Source organism: Dromaius novaehollandiae, chromosome 9 (genome assembly GCF_036370855.1).
Source record: "Dromaius novaehollandiae isolate bDroNov1 chromosome 9, bDroNov1.hap1, whole genome shotgun sequence".
NCBI classification, from domain to species: Eukaryota; Metazoa; Chordata; class Aves; order Casuariiformes; family Dromaiidae; genus Dromaius; species Dromaius novaehollandiae.
Window position 1 is genome coordinate 15,108,397 of NC_088106.1, and position 19,581 is coordinate 15,127,977.

The 19,581-nt window shown below is 43.1% G+C and overlaps 1 protein-coding gene across 3 annotated transcripts in view; it reads right to left on the reverse strand.

Moving 5' to 3' along the window:
* Nucleotides 1–19,581, reverse strand: part of FGF12 (fibroblast growth factor 12) — a 242,844-nt gene that overhangs the window by 3,109 nt on the left and 220,154 nt on the right. For all 3 annotated transcript variants that reach the window (XM_064516792.1, XM_026093540.2, XM_026093537.2), the window contains exon 4: nucleotides 5,685–5,883. In XM_064516792.1, coding sequence (XP_064372862.1) covers nucleotides 5,685–5,883 — 199 coding nt within the window. The remainder of the gene's footprint in view (nucleotides 1–5,684; nucleotides 5,884–19,581) is intronic.

Below are 19,581 nucleotides of genomic sequence, written 5' to 3' on the forward strand. Positions count from 1 at the left end.
TGGCAGCACCCCTACAGGTTCCCATTCCTCAGCTGGCCATTGCTCCCTGCTGCTCACCATGGCCTTTGGGCAAAAACACTGAGTTGCTAACAAGGCCCACAGAGTATTGAATCTAAAGCTACAGAAGTAAACAAGTTTTGCAGCTAAAAATTTAAGAAACCCTGTAGCAAGCAAGCAAAGAGGACAGGAATTAGAAGTTTATCTTCTAGTCTAGTGAACAATACAAGTATTGACAATGAGCACGGCTGGAGGCAGCTGAGATTGGGCTTTTCAGACAGAACTGTCAAAGCATCAGCACTAGATGGGCTGTGCCAACAGACCAGGCCAGAAAATCTATAGCAGCATGGGACATGTAGTTTCAGTACTTGGGCACACCTACAGTATCAGTGTGCGCAGTATTTATATGGTGTCACACACGGAATAGTGCCTGGATATTCTCCTACACAACAGGGTTGTGTGCATGTGCGGAGCTACGCCCAGCACTCCGCAGAGGTTACAGACCTGTGTGCACCAAGATACCTACGTGCATGTGTGCACACAGACACGTGTCTGTGCACAGACAGAAGTGTACGCACGGAGTTTTGAGGACAGTGTGACATGTTGTGCAACACAAGGTCTTGCCTTTCAATTTGTACTGGGGAAGCTTGAGTGTGACTCACACACAGGGATGGCAGTCACGGATCGAGGGGTGGGGGAGGTGATCTGTTTGTAAATGCACCATTGTGAGGGCCCAGCAGATTTTCCCAGCATTAAACCAAATGCCTTCTTTTTCAGGATGACCTGCACTCGCTGACAGGTCTGTTTGGGGTCCCACTGTCTGTGTGGAGCTACACTGTGCCTGTCAACTGCATCGAGGTAACCTAGCAGCAGTGTGACAGCATGCCCAGCTGCTTGGGAGGCCTGCGTCTACATACACAGCACATGGCAGCTTTGGAAGGATGAGTAAATTTGGCTAGAACAAGATTCCCCTCCCTGCCTTTCCTTGCTTCTCCCACCCACCTACACCCACACAACAAGCCAAATACAGCCCGTACTGTCTGTAAACCAAACTAATGCTTTGGAGCTTCAATCAGATAATCAGTTCTTATGTCCTAGATTCTAATCAACACATACATATTCATGCTTTAATTGGAACGCGCCATTAGCGTTATCTGCTGTACAGCCACGGGCATAAATGGAAGAGGGCCAGCAGGAGCAGAGCTGCACCCATGACTGCATCGTGTGGTTTTCAAGTCTCTGCTTGCCTGCTATCCACGAGTGCCTAACATTCGCATGCACAAACAAACAAATTTGCAAGCAGTTAGGCAGAAAGATGACTGGAGGTACAGGCAAGCGAGAAGGGGGCTTCCCAAAATGCCAAGGCATGGTGAGGACTGCCTGTCACCCGGGAGCAGGTGAATCTCCTGCCTATGTGCTGGCACAGGATAGAGCGTGCATCTATCTGGCGGCTAAATGTGCAGGGTGCTGCCAGATGGAATCACACTTGGTTCAGGTGAGAAACAGAGCCTAGTATGACAAAAAGCCAAGGAAATGTATGGTTAAGATACATTGCATTTGCTGTCAATACTATGATTAGGAGTTTTGATAGATGAACAAGTGAGTTAGTGCAGGAAAGACGACATACCAAAGCCTGTCTCCTGCAAGACAGACCCATAAGAAGAGCAGTGTTTAACAAAAGACTGATACGAGGGTTTTTTTTGTTTTGTTTTGTTTTTAAAAAAGAATACTACCTAACACTTTGTATGGATAAAGGTTATGCTTATAAATCATTTTCACCAGGCCTACCCCATCTTCCTACTCAACAGTGTCTTTGCACTTCTTTGCAACATCTGAGGCCTCTGCTTTAGCACATCTGGGATGTTGTTACCATGGGGAGATACACTGGGGAAAAAAAATCTTGGGGCTGCCATGCTGTTCCCTGCACTCTGATATCCATCAGTGGTAGTAAATGGAACAGACTAGTCATTACCAGGGCACCTTCACATTGGATATCGTCCCAAGTGATGGGGGCTGAAGCAGCATGAATTTGGAGTTAGGGGGCAGCTCTGCTGACTAGGATGGAGGAAGAGTTGTCTTCTACTTTCTGTGGCTGGATCGCTAACCCCAAAAACATTCTGGTTTAGGTTGGATGAGAAGTGAAATGTAGCTCTTTGGGAGAGGAAATTGGGAAATGATGTCTTCAAGGAGAAGCAAATATAAACAACAGAGCACATCCAAAATAAGCATCTGATATAATTCTTAATGGAGTGAATGGAAATGTCTCCCATTATTTGAGCTGGGTATAGCTGTTTGAAAGAACAACAGGCACCATGGATGGTAGTGTTTGTCTACCACTAATCACTACAGACACTTAAAGAGACTGAAATTGCTTTAAAAGACTGCTTGGTGTCCAAGTGACAATTATACTGAAGGTAATTTGTTGTGCAGTCTGGTCCAGTCTATAGGTCTGCACTTTAAAGGCTCATTTAGCTCGAATGATCAGTGATCAGAAATAAAGTATCAAAAGAAATGTGTTGCGTATGTGTGTTTTTAACCAAAAATTGGCACCTCACAGTACATTAACTACTGCCTGCCAGGCTGTTTGCCTTGGCTTTGCCTGTGCGCAGATGGGAGAGGAACTTAACATTTCCCCTGTTATTACTCAGTAAGTTTTTCATGCTTTTGTATTGATTAAGCTTGATGTTATTTCCAAAAACAAACAAAGCCTACCTATGCTAAACCAAAAAAAAAAAAAAAAAGAAAGAAAGAAAGAAAGAAAAACCATCCTACCAACAAACCTCCAAAACCTTTCGAGTTTGTATATGGTAACTTTCACACAGAACAACTCCAATTTGCTGACCATCTATGATGTGAATCAAAGCATTCTACAGTATTAGCATAACATTAAACCCTAGGTGTTACTAAAAGCCACAGATAGATAGATAGACACATACATACACAAATGGAAAGCAAAGGGAGTAAAAACTACCCCTCAGTTGCTGTATGAGCAATGTGGGCTTTTCCGCGTTTCCTATTCCTGCAAACACTTTCTTCACTAAGCTACTGCATAATTTTTCTGCACACAGTGAACAACTGGGAAGTTTCATCTCAGAGATAATTGCCATTGAAGTGGTGGGTGAAGTGATTCCTAGCAATGCATGTAACACCTCTCTTTTCCAAGGGACTAGATTCATCCCTGTATACATTACTGTGTCAGCCATCATGTCACAGTATTAATACTCATGGTGGTACCTGAACAAAAGGAAACCTGGGTGCGTAATGCAGATGGGAGCTGCAAAATACTGGCTGGAGTGGGGGGGGGAACAGCAAAGCCCACATGCTGGGGCATGCCATGGCATTCAACAGAAGGGATGTGCAAATGCAGGAGGAGAGTGCTTTGAATACTCCTTAGAGTCATGACAGAGAGAAAGATGCTCTTAAAAATAGGGAAAGAATTGCCCCTTTTCTCTAGTATCTTCTTGCAAGCTTTGCTCACAGAGACTTTGATGGATGCAGTGCAGACAAGTCACGTGGAGCTGAGCCCATTTTACTCCAACCCTCCCCACAACCCTCTGCTACCGACAATGAATCTTAGGCTGGGGAACAGAGTCCTCCGTCTGGAGTCACAGTCCCAGACAGCTGAATGCTTTGGGAAGCTGACACGTGCCTTGGCTTGGGAGACTGCCAGCTCTTTGATGCAGCAGCACTCACAGAGGCTGACTGCAAAGCCTGTGGAGGAGGGAAGGGGTGGAGGAGCCCTTAATTTGGCTGCCAACTTCCAAAGCGCTCACTTGCTCAGGAGGTTATGTGACAGCTGTGATTGAAGCAAGCGTGGGAGGATGCAACTGCAGGAAAGGGAAGCTCTTGGGTTGGGCTGGGTTTTTCAAAATGAAAGCCACAGCAGCATTTGCTGCAATGAGAACGCTCTGTGGGTCAAGCACCTCTGCTGTGGCGAGGCTCAGCTAGAAGAGGCACAGGAATGTCCTAGTTAAATGCATGCAAAAGACAACTATTGAGCCATTCAACAGACACCAAGTGCACTACATCAAAAAAGAAGCCTGTGTTCAAAGAAACCACATAGGCAGGCAGCAAATACCAGGAGCTAGGAAACACAGCTGTGAAAGCTATCATTTGCAAAAGACTCAAATCACAGCCAAGGCAGGAGAGAAGGAGACAGAAGAGAAGCTGGTGACAGACCTCATGCCCTGAACAGGCCCTGTCCCTTAGCAAAACACAGAGTGGGCTCTAGCAAGACAGTCCTGCTAATGCTTCAAATAAACAATCAAAAAGCTCCCAGCTGCAGAAAGGCTATTGAAAACAAGCACAGGACAAGAAGACTCCTGGCCACTCTCTACTCGTCCCTCACCTCCATTTCCTGTGCAAAGGCCACAGATATTCTGGGAATGCTCAGGGATTAATTTCCCTACCTGTCCTTTGCTTCAACAGTTCAACAGATTTCAGCGTGCCTTCTTGAATTGGCCTTTCACTTACACACACAGCCCTGGGCCTTTGCTGTGGAGCTGTAGAACAGCTACCGGTGCACAGACTTTAGCTGGGGCTTCCACTGCTTGTGTGGTACCTGTCAGCAAAGCATTAGTTGCTTTCTTCCACACAGCCATGCAGCTGAGGCCAACCACTGGGCTGCAGTGTCCCAAGGGTGGCCACTAGCAGGTCAGGGATGGAGTCAGAAAGCCAAAAGGGAAGAGGCAGCGAATGGACTGCATGCTAGACAGAGAAGCCAATCTAGGGGCCAAATGATTACACCTCCATTTTTACCTGCTTTCAGGATCAAAATGCTGAGCTTTTTTCATGCAACAGAAAAAGAACTTGGGGTTTTCTTGTTTCTGAGATCAAATTAGTACCTGTCAAGTACTAGGGTCATCACACTGGAGACTACGGCTCTCCATTATCTAGTGGCCAGCCCATAAAAAGCAAAATCCCCCAGCATGAGCATGTGGCACAGTTCAGTAGTGTGTAGGTGGCTGTAACAGGAGGGCAAAAATTCAATTCAGCTACTTTCACTGAAGCCTCATGCTGTGATGGAGGCAGCTGGGATGACAGCAGCTCACCTAACTTTGGACATCTATGATGGAGGTATCTATCTCTACCACCAGTGACTGACTTACTAAGGTCTCTTTACAGACAGGGAAAGACATGTGCCTAAGTCATTTTTCTTAAGGTAGACATAAAATAAGTCCACAGCTGTGCTGGAGGAACATATTTCTCTCCCATTAGTATGAACAGAGTCTCACAGTCTAAAGTCAGGTGAGGTAAATCCTACCTGTACTGCCTCAAAATGGGACTGGAAACCCACTGAATGATGTTGAGAAAATCATCATGGAAAGCACAACATTATGATCTTTTCCAAATCTAATTCCCTCTAAACTTTTGGCCTAGATGTAAAACACAGCTGGAGGGCTTCTTTCCCTTCCCAGCAATTTCTCATGTGGCAGGACATTTAAATTCATCCTTCTGCACCCCAAAGCTGAGAATCCCCTTTGGGATAATGCGCAGATACAGAAAGGAAAGTGGATGAAATGCTAATAGTGCAGCCCAGCACCACTCTGAAATTCTGCAACTACTGTCCTTGCTTCCTGGTCTTGCTCCCCGACACCCCCATCTCTACACAAGCCACCCCATATATACAGTTGCAAACTCATCCCTCCACATATCCCACTGATGGAGGGAGAGCGCAGATTCCATACCTTCAATGGGTTTGGGTACAAAATGTGATGAGGGTTTGGTTTTCTTCACCCGGTTTCCCTTCATAATTTGACCTTCTTTATTGAGTCCCAGGAACCACGCTCGTCCGGATTCTTGCTGCCGGTACAGTGTGGAAGAATAAATAACGTAGTAGTTTTCAAAGACAGATTCCTTAAATTTGCACTCTGGTGTGAAAACATCCTGCAGTGAGAGAGAAAGAGAACAAAAAGCAATAGAAGGAATTAATCACTGATCTCCTAAATTAGGCAGCACTGACTGATACACAGTGGTCACGCATTACAGTCAGTTTAACGACAGAAAACAACAGGCATCAGCAATGACAGCTCTCAGCAATAACACAGATCTAGAAAACTCCCTGCTGAAAGAGAAGGCTCTCACCTTCACTGACAATGGAGAGCTGCAGTTTACAAAACAGCCCACAGTAAACGGGCTTGAAAAATGTGCAGGAAAACTCAGTAATTTGTGTCCCAGTAAACTGGAAACACAGCCAGAACAATGCCCTTGTCTGCATGTTAAGAGCCACTGTTTGTGCTGGGAATCTTGAAATATTGTAGAGGATGTATGTTCTCCCAGATCCCATTTCTAAGGATTTGGGCTGAAATACTAAGCAAAAAAATAAAAAGAGAATTGAGAGGAAAGATAATGCCTTGCTGCTCATCTGCTATTACCAGTGCCTCCCTTTGGGCTCACTCCTACCTTCCCTACAATGGGCCACGAGTGTACAATGGTCACTGTCCAAAACACTGTCGCTTCTTTAAATACTTCTAGGCAAAAGGTTGCTTATAAGGGACATTTAAGTAGATGTGCAGAAATGGAACACGAGAAACAAGTATGCAACTTACTTATTTTCAAAGGGGTAGGAAAAAATGCTGGCACAAAGCCTGGAAATTTTTCAAAAAGGAGAAAGAAGTAATTTTAAAGATTTTTGACATCAGATAGAGATGCAGTCTCACATCTGCCCAAGAAAAAAAAAACAAATGGGCCTGTTAGAGACATCTCCTGAGCCTGTGCTGGTGGTGGGGGAGATAAGAACGAGGAGGCCCAATGGGGAGGCTACGTCTTTGCCATTTGTACTGTATTTGTATGAAGTCTTGAGGAGGAAGCTGCTCTCAACTATACCCAGGAGGAAAACTTGCCACATACCAAAGATTTTTTAAGATTTAAAAATCAGGGAAATATTAGTAAACCTCTCTTAAAACAAGAGCCAAGAGGCAGCTGGCTGGAGGCTCAGTGACAGTGGCCTCAGCTCAACCCTTCACTGAGTCAAAGTCATCAAGCAGTTTTTTTTTCCAGGCTTTAACTTTGACCAGTAAATTCATCCTGGCCAAACGAACCGTCTCACTGGCTTCCTTAAAACTTCCTGCAAAAAGCTCCAGTTGCAATGAATAAGCATCTTCTGAAGAAACACTCTCATCAAAAAATCCCTTCTGCAGAACCCAAACAAGGTCAGAGTCCCCATGAGTGAAGGCAGGCACTGTTGTACTCATCACTCAGGTGAGTGGTGCTCTCTCAAACAAGCTCTAAGCTGAAGGTTACTCTCCTCAGCAAATCCTTGCCACTCACAGGACTTGAGGAGTTTCTCCAGCCTCCCTAATGGAAAGCCCATGACCAACATCAGTGCAAAGTATCTGGAGTATTGCCATGTATTTACTGCAGACCTCATTTAAGAGTGAACATTTTGAACATTCAGCAACACTCAGGAGGTATGTATTCCCAAGTGCTTTTGGGGTTATATAAAGTGTTGCTGGTATGACAATAAATCCAATGTGCAACAGACCTACGGAGCCAGGCAGACTTGAAGTCACAGAAGATAAAGAGCAGCAGAAATCACAGAGTTGTGCCGCATGCGTGAAGTTTGCATCAATCATTAGCACCATGCAGATAAAAACACTTTTCAGCCCCTATCTGAGGGAATCTTCCTTGCTATAAAAATAAATATTTTAGGAGGAGGGAGTGAAACAAGAGAGATCCAGACAACTTAGAGCACTATAAAACAGTGTTTGAAGTAGTTTCCCAAAAGATCAGTGTTTAAGCGCTCTTTAAATCTGCTCCTTATCTCCAGGCTTTGTCTTGCTTTGGAACACATAGCTCATGTGGGAGCCAGGCAGTTTTCAGCCAATTTCCTCACCAGTTTGCACAGTGTCACCATGTAATGTCTAATCTCTACAGACTGCAGGGCCTGAGGCTCTCCTGGGCATGCAGAACACCTCTAAAACTAGACTGGACAACTCAATCCCATTTCCCATGCCTTGCTCACCCCCATCAATAAAAAAGGTATTAATAAAATTATCCTTAGGAGGACTGAAAAGTTTGTAGTCAGTGAGGGGAAGCTACTAGGTTGCCCAAAACATGGAATTTACAGTGCATGAGATATTTGGATTTTCAACATTTGTTTTAATTTCAACTTGGAGAAAAGACTATTCTTTTAGTTTTCAATGAAGCAGAAATTTAACAGCAAATGCTTTTTGAAAATGTTCTTTCAGAAAGCAAAACTTTTAGATTCTATTTAGAAGTTATATAAAATTGAAAGTTCTAAGGTAAGTATCTGTTTTAAAATTATTGTAGTATTATGTTTTCTGAAGTTCACAAACACACATGTCATAGCATATATCATGTGTACAAAATAAAGCAGTAAAATTATTCTGTTATTTTAAAGTGGACGTGTTTAAAAGCATCTAATTAAGGAACATTTCAAAAAGTAAAGCAAAAAGGGTGAATTCCATTAAGTGCTTAAGCTTTCCCAAAATGAGACAAATAAAGAAAGCTCTCCAATTGTTTTCTGTAAGTTGGCTGGTTGATTCCTCCTTTCCCACAATTTGGTTGAAATACCACTTTGGGACACTAGCCAACCATTGCAACAACATCAAAAAACATTCCAGTTATGTCCATTAGGCAGTTTTAGAAACCTCACAGATTTGACGGATAAGTTCTAGTTAAATAATGCCATTTTTGTTCATTATTATAATTTTTCTTACTATGCATATCACTACATCAGCAACAGTTGGGCTCCCACTGCGCGATGCAAAGACAAACATACACTGGGATAAAATTCCTTCTGCCTTAAATGATAATTTAGTATATATAATCCTATATTGCTGACAGGACAGTAAAAGCCTATAAAAATAAACTACACACACAAAGTCACACACCCAAAATACAGAGGAAGGGGCAGGCAGCAAGTTGGTGCAGTGGAAAAGCACCGCAAGGGCTCCTTAGCTGTTTTGACTGACCCTTTAAGAAATGGGCTCAGTTTTCATGAAAACACTCAAAAAAGTGACTTTCCAATTACCAGCCTGTCACCCACCTGGGATTTTGAAGCTCAGCCATGGCTTTCCCACCATGCAACCTGTCACCAGTGATAACGGCTCTGTGCCGCTTTTGCCACAGCAAAGAAAGCGCGGAGAGTCCAGCTCCATCCTCTGGAGCCACCAGGGCTCTGCAGGTTCAAGCACCAGAAATCTCTGCTGCAGACCCCGCAGGTGCAGCCCAGACATAAAGATGGAGAACGAAAACAGACTCGTGGAAAAGAGACGGGACAGACAAGCAGGACACGGACAGTGCTCCTGAGAGGCTCAGGCCGCTCTCCCAAACACTGCACATTTGGCATGTCTTCTAAATCTATTTAGCACTCACACCAGTATGTTTTTCTTCATCAGTATCTTGTTGGTGGCCAATGTCAAGCCTCTGACATTTACAATGAACAGCTATATTGTGTCACTTAGTTTCTGCCCACATCTCTCATTGCGGGCTTTGTGAAAACCAAGAAAAAAGGGCTATTTGGACATTAACAGTAGTACCTCTACCAGCTTTACTGACAAAATTAGTTGTGGTAATTATGTTAAATCAAGTGGGAACTGCTGTTTCGGTTGTCTTGGACTGAGAAGAGCCAGACAGAAATAGGAAACTCTAGGTGAGCTTAACAGGCTTCACACTAACAAGGTAGTTCTTAACAGTAAATGTTTCACAGACTGAACTCAGATAACTGAAGGTATTTTTGAAAAGCACTGAACTATTGGCTAGACCTCTGAGGCATGCAGGGTTTTTGTTTTTAAAGATGGATTCACTGTTGATGAAATGTGCTAGATGGGCAGATTTAGAGTCCAACGTTTTCTCTTCATCCCAAAGGTAAAGAGTGGGTTAAAAGCAGCAAAACATAGCAAAACCTCAGGTTATCTCCCCTCGCCATGCTTCTGACAAGCCATCCTCCTCCAGAGCTAATGGTAGGATAAGCAGCACCCACTTTACTCTATGACTTGGTGCAGGGACCTCTCAGAACAGGCTTATAATAAACCCCACTCATTTAATTTCCCTACTCTCTACTTGGTGGAAATAACACAACCAGGTACAAGACAGTGAGAGGACAGATGGCTTCATCTTCCAATCAATAGCTTTTTTAGAGCCTTTAAAAAAAGCAATAAATTGTGACTCTATCTTCTATAAAAACTCCATTGGACTCTCTGTTCCTTGTCAGCACTACTGTGAACTCAGCTCACTCAGAAAACTCACCAGTTCTCCCCATTAAAGATGTCTGTGATTTAGAGAAAAAAAGAAAATTGTCTGTTTTTATCTTCACATGAAATATATACTTTTAAAAAAATTATTTTTGGACGGAAAGTAAATAAATAGATATAGATCCTGAAGTATTTTGTTAAATGTCTGTAGATATTACTGAAAACATTTTGAAAAAAACAACAGATTTTAATTGTTAAACTAAAAACCTGCATAAAATATTTGTAAAAGAAATCTTAGTAATTTCCATGCAAAATGATTAGCATCTGCCTGCAACTTATTTTCTATATCTCAATCCAATCCTTTGAACAAAAGGCAATTCCACTAAGGCAGAGTAATTAGATTTGCTTTAAAACATAAACATGAGTCTGGTTTGTGCTAACTCCAGTTTTCTTGTATTTGAAATTGCAGAGTATATTAAAAAATGGCAGTTATCACATAGAACATTAGAGAGACCACATTCAATGATGCTTTGAATCAAAGAAGAGAGCTAAATGGACATGACTGTCATTTGGGGGGGTTTTGCACTATGTCAGACTTGCTCAGGGAGGGCATAAGGTACCATGGATTGCTCCCTAAGCCATTTCTGTTTTAGAAAAAAACAGATGTTCAATTTATCCTTGTTCCCAATAATATTACCCACCATATGTAGATGGAAACGTGGACTGGACGTCCAGATGCAAGCTGAAACAACCTCCATATAATCTGGGTCAGCCTGGTCCTTCAGGGGAGCATGGGAAATGGCTGGCTCCATCTGCCTCCCTCCCCTTTCCTTCTAGCATCAGCTGTGGGTGGGATGCAAGAGGACAGACTTTTTCCTGACCTGCCATGTTCAGGAAAATCTATCCCAGGCTCTTAGCCTTGGACGCAGAAAGTTCAGCTGGATTCTCCTTTGCACTTCTGTAAAGCAGGAGAAGCTCCACAGACGTCCGTGCAGAAGCGTCACTATTAAACGTGGGCATGAGGTTGAAGTCAGGCCCAGGGTACTCGGCGAATGCACAGTCACCCCCCGAAGCCGAGTCAGCACTCGGCTCCTTTGAAAAATGCCCATTGACATGACCACCCAGATACGTGCAGATGATCAGTTAGGGAGATGGATTACTCTATATTCCATCGACGCACACACACACACTCAGCAAAACCATTACAGGAGCCTGTCTGGGAAACCTGCAGTCACCTGGGGATTGGCTGCGATTTCTGGGAGCTGCTGGCTGCCTGGGGAGTGATTACCGCATTCGACGGCTCTGCCACCACTCATTGAGAAATGCCGCTCACGTCTCTGAATGAGCGCGCAGGCTGGGCAGTCCCGCAGCTGCATGCGCAGCAGCACCAGGAAGCCGTGTCTGGGAAGGCTCCTGAGCCCAACAGAAAACTGCTGCAGATGGGGCGTGCAGCGGGAGTCGGGCAGCCGCAGTCTAACTACAGAGTAAGTACTGCTCTGCACGGACAGCGTAACGGTGGGGCAAGACGATACCATGCTCCAGCAGCACGGGCACAACGATGCCGTGGCAGCAGGCAGCCCTGGTGCTGTTCTGAGCGACAAGGAGCAGTGTCAGCCCCTGCCCAGACGAGGCTGGGAGCACCGCTGTCATCAGCACACTGGGCATCCTCAGCTGGGAGGTGGCAAAGAGTGGTTCCCTCCATGAGCGATGGCATGGTGGTATTGGGTATGCGCTTCTGTCTGACCATGAGGGCCAGCAAGTGCCTGCCCTCTGATTTGCCTGGGCCAAGCTCTGACTAGTACAGAGGCACCTGCTGTCCCCTGGGCCGCGGTGGGAACAATGATGGGTTTTCCTGTGCTGCACTCAGGAACAGCAAAGAAGCCAGTGGGAAGGATGTCACTAGCTGTTGCATCCCAGCTGCTTGCTCAGCATCCCTCAGGACTAGGACGCTTATTTGTGCTGTCTGCCATTTCCCTACAAACATTCTCAAAATTGCCAAATAAATAAAGATCTCTTTTTTTTTCCCCTGAAGATCTCCCTTTATTATAACCCAAAGGAGAATTGCAAATACACACATCCACACACAAACCTAATGACTTAATAAATTTAGTCACTGAAACTAGCAGCTATAAAAGAAAAAGCCCATTCTGCAAGTAGTTTGTGCCACTGTTTAGGAAAGGGATGTTAATTACGAGTGTTGAAATATCTAACAAACACATTCCCGGAGTAATAGTTTTCCTTTGTTTACAGCACTTACGGGTTTCTCTTTATGTTCTGCACAATCACTGCGCCAGACCTTCAGATGGGATAAAAGCACTGAACTGCACCGAAGTCTATGGCACAGCAAGGATTCCCTCACAGAGAATCTGGCTCAGGATATTCACTGATGTTCGTGTTAATACTTAAGAGTTTATCAAGTCATTAAAAACACATTAAGTAACCTCCTGTCAATACTGAATCACAAGCATCATCAGAGCTATCAGCAGGGGCATTTCACTAAGGCTGTCGAGGTAGACCATGGAATGACTGGATCACGTTCACTGCCTGTACGAACGCTGCTTCATTCAGAGGGAAAGGATAGCATTAGAATAGAGCATCTACTTTACTCGGCTCCTACCTGGTAAAGCCCATTCCACGCTGCCCACTGACCTCAGCCAGAGCAGGGTTTAATCAAAGCACTGAGCATCCGACACGTGACCACAAATCTCATATTGACAAGCTTATTCCTGGCATAATCGTATTCTCAGGACAAGTTTTTAACCATGTAGTTCCTTTTCACAGGATACACCCCACTGCAGCCAACTGCAGCAGCCCCACAGGGAATGATGCCTTCTGTACAGTCTGATTGACTTTAGTGTCCTCCTACTTCAGTGTAGCTTCCCTGATGACCTACGGTTGCATCTATCTGCAAATGTTTAAAAAACATTATAGCTGAGCTCTCTCTTGACGCGTGATCAAGAACTGCAAATTTGCATCCAAACCTAAAATCTCATCACATCTTTGTCCAGATGGCAGGTGATATTCTACTGTTCACACTCCACTTTTCCTCCCCCTTCTAGCTCCATGAGAGATTGGTGACAAGCCTCCTTGGTGGCCTTTTAGAAGTAGGAGAGAGGAGATACATTTTAAAATAACAAACTGCTACAAAAACACAGGAGTCTATAGCCCTGCTGCAGAGCACAAATTCACTTGATGAGACAATACGGTATCTGCAAGCTCTTTGGCTCTGCCTGGGCCATCTGTGGGTTAGAGGGAGCACATTTTCAAACAAATGGGCAAAAAACTCTAGTGCTGGATGCTCATCCAGCTCTCTGTACTTCGTAATTAAGCTACAGATCTTTGTATGTGAATATAAGCTGTTCTAAGGCACCCTTTGGTGTTTGAGACCTGATTAAACTACATGTCACCCTAGAGAAGGTTTATGGATGCTGCAGACACAGATGTGACTGCAGCTCATGTAGATGTTTTCAAGGTAACACTGCAGCAGAGCAGCAAGGACATCTGCCTGGGCGCATGGCTCAGCATTGACCAAAGCCCAGTGGCAGGTTCTGCAACACACGCCAAGCTTTCTGCCTCAGCCAACTAGTTACCTCAATCAGAATGAGCTCTTAGAGATCTATACAAGCTACAGTCTCCCATTTGGCTACAAAGTAGATGAACCCAGGGACTTTTGGAGATCCAAATTCAAATCTGTCTGTCCCATCATACCTCAGTATTGTGTTCTCCGGCTTTCAGCTCTTGACCTGTCCACCATGGAGACCTGTTTTTACTAAGTACTTCATAAGGTTAAAAATGCCCAAATTCACTGTACTGGCTTTAGGCAGGCTGCTCATCATCCAACGCTGATATGAGCACAGCTTTCAATTTAATGAGTGCTGACAAGAACATAACTCAGGATGACTCTGAAAGCTGGACTGCTCACTTCCACACCTCCCTGGAGAGCAGTGGGTTTTGCTACACATGCCTGGGTAGGCTGGGTGAAAGAACAGGCCCAGGGAGTAAGATGTGGGTACCAATGACTGAAGAGCTTTATGTACAGTATTATCCAGGGAAGACAGCGCACTGAGCAAAGAGCACATGAGACACAAAGAGCAAGTGGCACATTTTGTTGTTTCACTCATTTTTAATTAATGACGGACCCAAAATTCAAGTTCATGGCTGGATGGAACAAATTTTAATCCCTTCTCTTCAAAACATAATGTATCTTTGGATTTTAATCGTTTGGTTTGTTCCATAATTTTGGGTCTTATTTCACGCTGGAAATTTAACACCTTCTACAATTTAGTGTTGTTAATAACTGGAGAAGTGATCACACCATTCAAATGGTACTTGCCCCATCCAGTTCTGCATTACCCTTCTAAAAAAACTACTGCTTCCTAAAAAGGGGGTTTTCTGACAGCACTCTCTTGTACTCTATTACTGGTATCTTGGGCATCTCGTGAATCCATCCCAGGATCAACTTCTCAGTTCCTAATCTGGGAATCCCAACTCATCCATTTTCTTCTCTGCATTCTGTTTTTCTGACAAAGTATCTGAAATTGGTAACGATGACAGAAAATCCTTTTACTCCAAAGCAGGAGCCAGAAATACATCTTTGCATTCAGAGATAATGATCATGAGACAACATGGAGATATGTTAGTCGCACACAAGAAAAACAGATTTCCTAAATTAGCATCTTACTGTCTCAGCTGCTAAAGCCTGAAATAACCGTGAAGAAAAATAATAATATAAGAACCCTAAAAACACAGCCAGATGGGATGCTTTGAGCCTGTGATCTGTCTATAGGGCCAGAGAGAGTTTCTTGGCATCAGTTTGTCTGAGCCTGAACACAGGGCACAATAAATTAATTTGTGGCCTTTGGTCACTTTCACAATATTGCTATTTTTCATACTGTTGACAATAATAATGTATAAATTAAAATAGTGATTATGCATTTATAAACATGATCCTTTTGTTCTAATGTTCTAGGGAAACATCTTAGTTGATGATTAGCTTTAAATATTATATTTATCACATTATTATTTATATTAAGATTAGCCTCAAAGGCTTAAACCAGAGTACCCATGCTTTGGGCATTTAAGAAAACCACTCTCACCATGACAGAGTACAGGGAAGAGCTCTTGTTTTCTACATTTTTGTGCAGAGATTTTGAGCAGTGAACGACCAACTCGCTTGCTGAGTGTTTTGTAAAATAAGAGGTGTCAAAGCTAATATACAAACTGATTTTTCCTGGGTCCCAGTCCAGTTTCTTATGTAAAACCCCTCTCTTTCTGATATGGGCAGAAGATAACAGGACTTGCCAAGAAGCTCACCAGGCCTATTACAACTGTAAGCTTCTGATGTACTAAGATTGCCTCTTGGCTTTGACTCTTAAATTCAAACCACAAGACTTAGTGGAAATGCACCATCACTGACACACTCACTATCTTTTCTAATGCTGAAAAGATCTCTCCTGCATTAAACCAATTTCAGAGCTGTCATGACCAGGGCTGGAAATTCAATTTCTTTGCTCCTAAAACTTCCATCCTGAAAATGAGTGGTGCTAGATTATTAATATTTTGACAACTTACTGACAAGTTGGCTACAACTGGCCAATTAACTGCAAGCCCTGTGGTCTAAAACATCAGCGGAGGCTGGGGTGAGCTTGTTTTGGACAGGTAGGATCTTACAACCCACAGGAAATGTTATGAAGGGTGGCAATTGATGTGGCTTTTTCCTCCCCCTTGTTACAGCTACAGCGGCACCTACACACAGAGAAAGGAAAGGTTCACGGTAATGTATATTCTTAGGTTGAGTCCAGCTCTGCTACCCACTAGGAAGGCCAAAGGAAACCCACCAAGATCTGTGCCTCAAAGCCTTGGTCTGCAAGGTTTCTGCTGACCCAGCTAGCAAAAAAAAAAAAACAGTGGTGCATTCCTAACAACTTCCAGGACAACACTAAGGTGTCTGCCCCATCCCTCCACTGGAGGCTGCTCTACCGTCAGCCAAGCAAAACACATGCCCAATGCTTCAAATCCCTCTGCTCATTGTCCAGACTACCAGTGAATGTGCATTTGTGCTATAAAGGCAGGCTGTGAAGAGAAGCTGCAGGCACATTTCTGTTGGTCCTGAATATTATTCACTAGCAGTGAAGAGAGATTGTTGGTGAACATCCATCATGTAATTACAATATTCAATTATAACTCCTGTGAGCAGGCTCCTTTGCTGGCCCTGACTCCTTCCGGCTCCATGTTCTTGAGGCAGATGCTCTAGGACCAGCGTGCCATCTGAAATTCTTTACATTTTTACTGCATATGAAGAACCTGTCTTTAGTTATATATGATAGAGGGAGGAGATATTCGGCATGAGGAATGAATTAGCCTCCAGTTCCTCTGAACATTTTGGGGGCTAGAGAAAGAGGAAGATGTTTGTCATGAAGTGCAGATGGCCCTTTGTTCATTTATTTCCTGGGAATCGGAAAATCATCCAACTCGGTTGTGATAGAAGTCCTGTCCATGTATTGACCACAGTATCTCTGCTTAGCCTGAAAGAGCTGACAAATCTCACAGCCTAAAACAACTTTACTGAGAAGACCAGGTTTATTTATACCTTGAGTGGATTTTCATAATATGTATGTTCTGGCAGCCTTACTTTTTTTCTCTTACAGTATCATTTTGATGTGAAATACCATGTGGACAATGCACAAGCATTTTGTATAGATCCAAACTATGCCACAGCTTAGATCAGACTGTTCTAGTGTAGGAAGCCAAGTGATCCATTGTAGCTGACTTTGCTTCCCAGGAATCAGACAGATGGAAGTGTATCATAAGGGATTTTGCAATAGTGGCTATAGTGAAATTCTTCACTCTGTTGCACACTTTGCTAGAGAACTCAGATTAGCTTTGGCATCTGATCCTGTTCAGAAGCCAACTAATGACTGCAATTTCCAATCTAAGATAATATAGTCACTGTAGAGAGAGAATAATATAATACAGTGACTCTATTTGGCATAATGCACAGTAAAGCAGGAGACCATTTTACCGTATTACTAATATATAGAAGACTGTGCAACTGTCTTTAAATTATACAACCCAAAACGCATCAAAAAAGCAATCCAGAGTTAAGAATTGGTATCTGCTATTTGTAGCTACTTATTGCAAGGGTGTCAGATCCAGGGCTTACAGTCAGATCTGTGTACATTTGATTTTGGTTTACGGAAGTTTTGTCAATAACGCAAGTCATGTGGTGCAACAGGAACAAATGAGTAGACTGAAACTGTTAGTGGTGAGGACCCGACATGTGCACTACACACATGTCATGGTGGGTTCAAGCTGGCCTAGCTGTCATCCGGTCCCACAGCCTGAACACCTAAAACACTAGAGGCTCTCCTGGAGCATATCCTTCAGTTTAGCTTCATCCAAAGTCCAGTGTGCATAGCCAAAGACCACTCCATGATGCAAACCAAAGACTAGTAAATGAGGGTGATTGGAGGATTTGCTCCAAAAGTGTACACCCAGAGATGTTTGGGGTAGCTGGATTACTGGAAGAGGGTGTAAGAAAATTGCCATGAGACACATGTGAAATGCCAGCAACCTGCTGCATGCTGACTGTCCTTAAAAGGAGCTGGGGGTTCTGTGTGTGCTCTGATTTAAACACATACTGGGAAAACAGAGATGTGAACAGGATGCTATAACCTGGATCATCTCTATACAAACAAGGTAATTCTCCTGTAGTGCAGTTTGCGCTTTAAATTTTTCCTCCGTGATCTGAAATGCCTCACGGTCACACTGAACGCAGGAACAAGAAGCCTCCTGAAAAGCATTTACTGCCACCATCAACTGCAAGAAACAGCCTCATTTAATAGTAATAACAAAAAAGGACAGTTGTTGAGCCTGCCTATTTGAATCCCAGTACTTTGCTTGCAGAAAGCCTGGAGTTGACTACGTATCTCAGCTGGTCCCTCAGGAGTCTGAAAATGTTTTTCTTAGCACGATAAATTTTAAAGAAATCCAGATCCTCTGTTCTAACAAACAGCTTAAAAGGGGGAAGGAAACTTCAGCGCTGTCCCGACTATATCGCTGAACAAGGAACCTGTCAGTACCTGCTTTCTTTTATGCTAGTCTAGAATGGAAAAAAAAAATGAAAAAGAGAAACCATTTGCTCATAGACATAACAATCCTTCCTCCTCATCCACAATATTTCATCGTTTTCATGTGTCTTGATTACCGTCACGTCTTGATGTAGAGACGCTAAGTCCTGAATCACTCAGTGCAGCAGCAAGAAGAGAATCGGATCCTCCAAGACTCTTTAAAGTTGGACTACACAGTCTGTTCATGGAATAAACACTGATTCATGAATGTTTCAATTAAAATGGATATTATCACTTTTATAACACAGGCAACACAGGCAACAAAAGAGAAGATTAAAACTCCTGTGGGAATATAATTTCTAGTGCTTGAAGCAAAAGACACAACAATAACCTGAAGTCTCAAAATGTTTTCTTACGTCAACTCATCCAAAGTCAGAGATTTCTTACAAGCAAAATTATTTAGCAAAACTCTATTATCAGATGATGTATTCAAACTAATAGACCTGAACAGTAACTTCTGGCCCTATAGGGTCAGAAACAGGCATGCAGTCTTTCACCACTTTCACCATGTTCAAAACTGCCCTGCAGGGAAATGAACAGTGTAGCTATGAACCACTCTCAGCATATTTCAAAATATGAAAGCATTTGGAAGGCAAAAACCTGTGAAGCAGAAATTCAGTCAGGCAGGTGGAAGAATGCTCATAAAATCACTGGACTTTATTTACTAGTTTTACACTGCTGCTTCTCTATTGACTTAACTGAAGCAATTATATTGTTAATATGCTCAGAAAAACATGCAATGAGCCTATGCACTTAGAAGAATATACAGAAAGCAAGAGCACCATGGGGATCATTTTACTTAGAAGAGGGCAGTAAAGAAATATGAGGCATGTGAGGCACAAGAGAAAAATAATGAGAGCTGTGAGATTTTGCTTTTTAAGCTGGTCATAAAAAAAAATAAGCTTTCAACTGACAAGGATGCTTTAAGAAATCTGCTTTCTAAATTTAACTTTGATATTGAAAAGTCTTGGATTTTGTTCTTTTGTTTTTTCGTTAGCGTAAACTTGATAAAAAATGAGGCGTGATAATCCTGGTGCTACACATTTTCAAAAGCCATTTTTTAGCTTTAGCCTCTTCAGAGGGTGCAGATAACATTTGCGTGGATACAAAGCCATTGCAGAAATAATGTTCCTTAAGGGCAGAGCTGGCTGTAAGGTCTAATACGATAGGACTGAGGTTCAAAATCAGCAGCTTTCACATTAATAGCCATTAAATTATTTATCCATATCAGGCTCTGGAAGCCAGTAGAAAGACCGGGTTGTTCTGAAGGGCTCAACTCGTGTAAACTTTGTTGCATG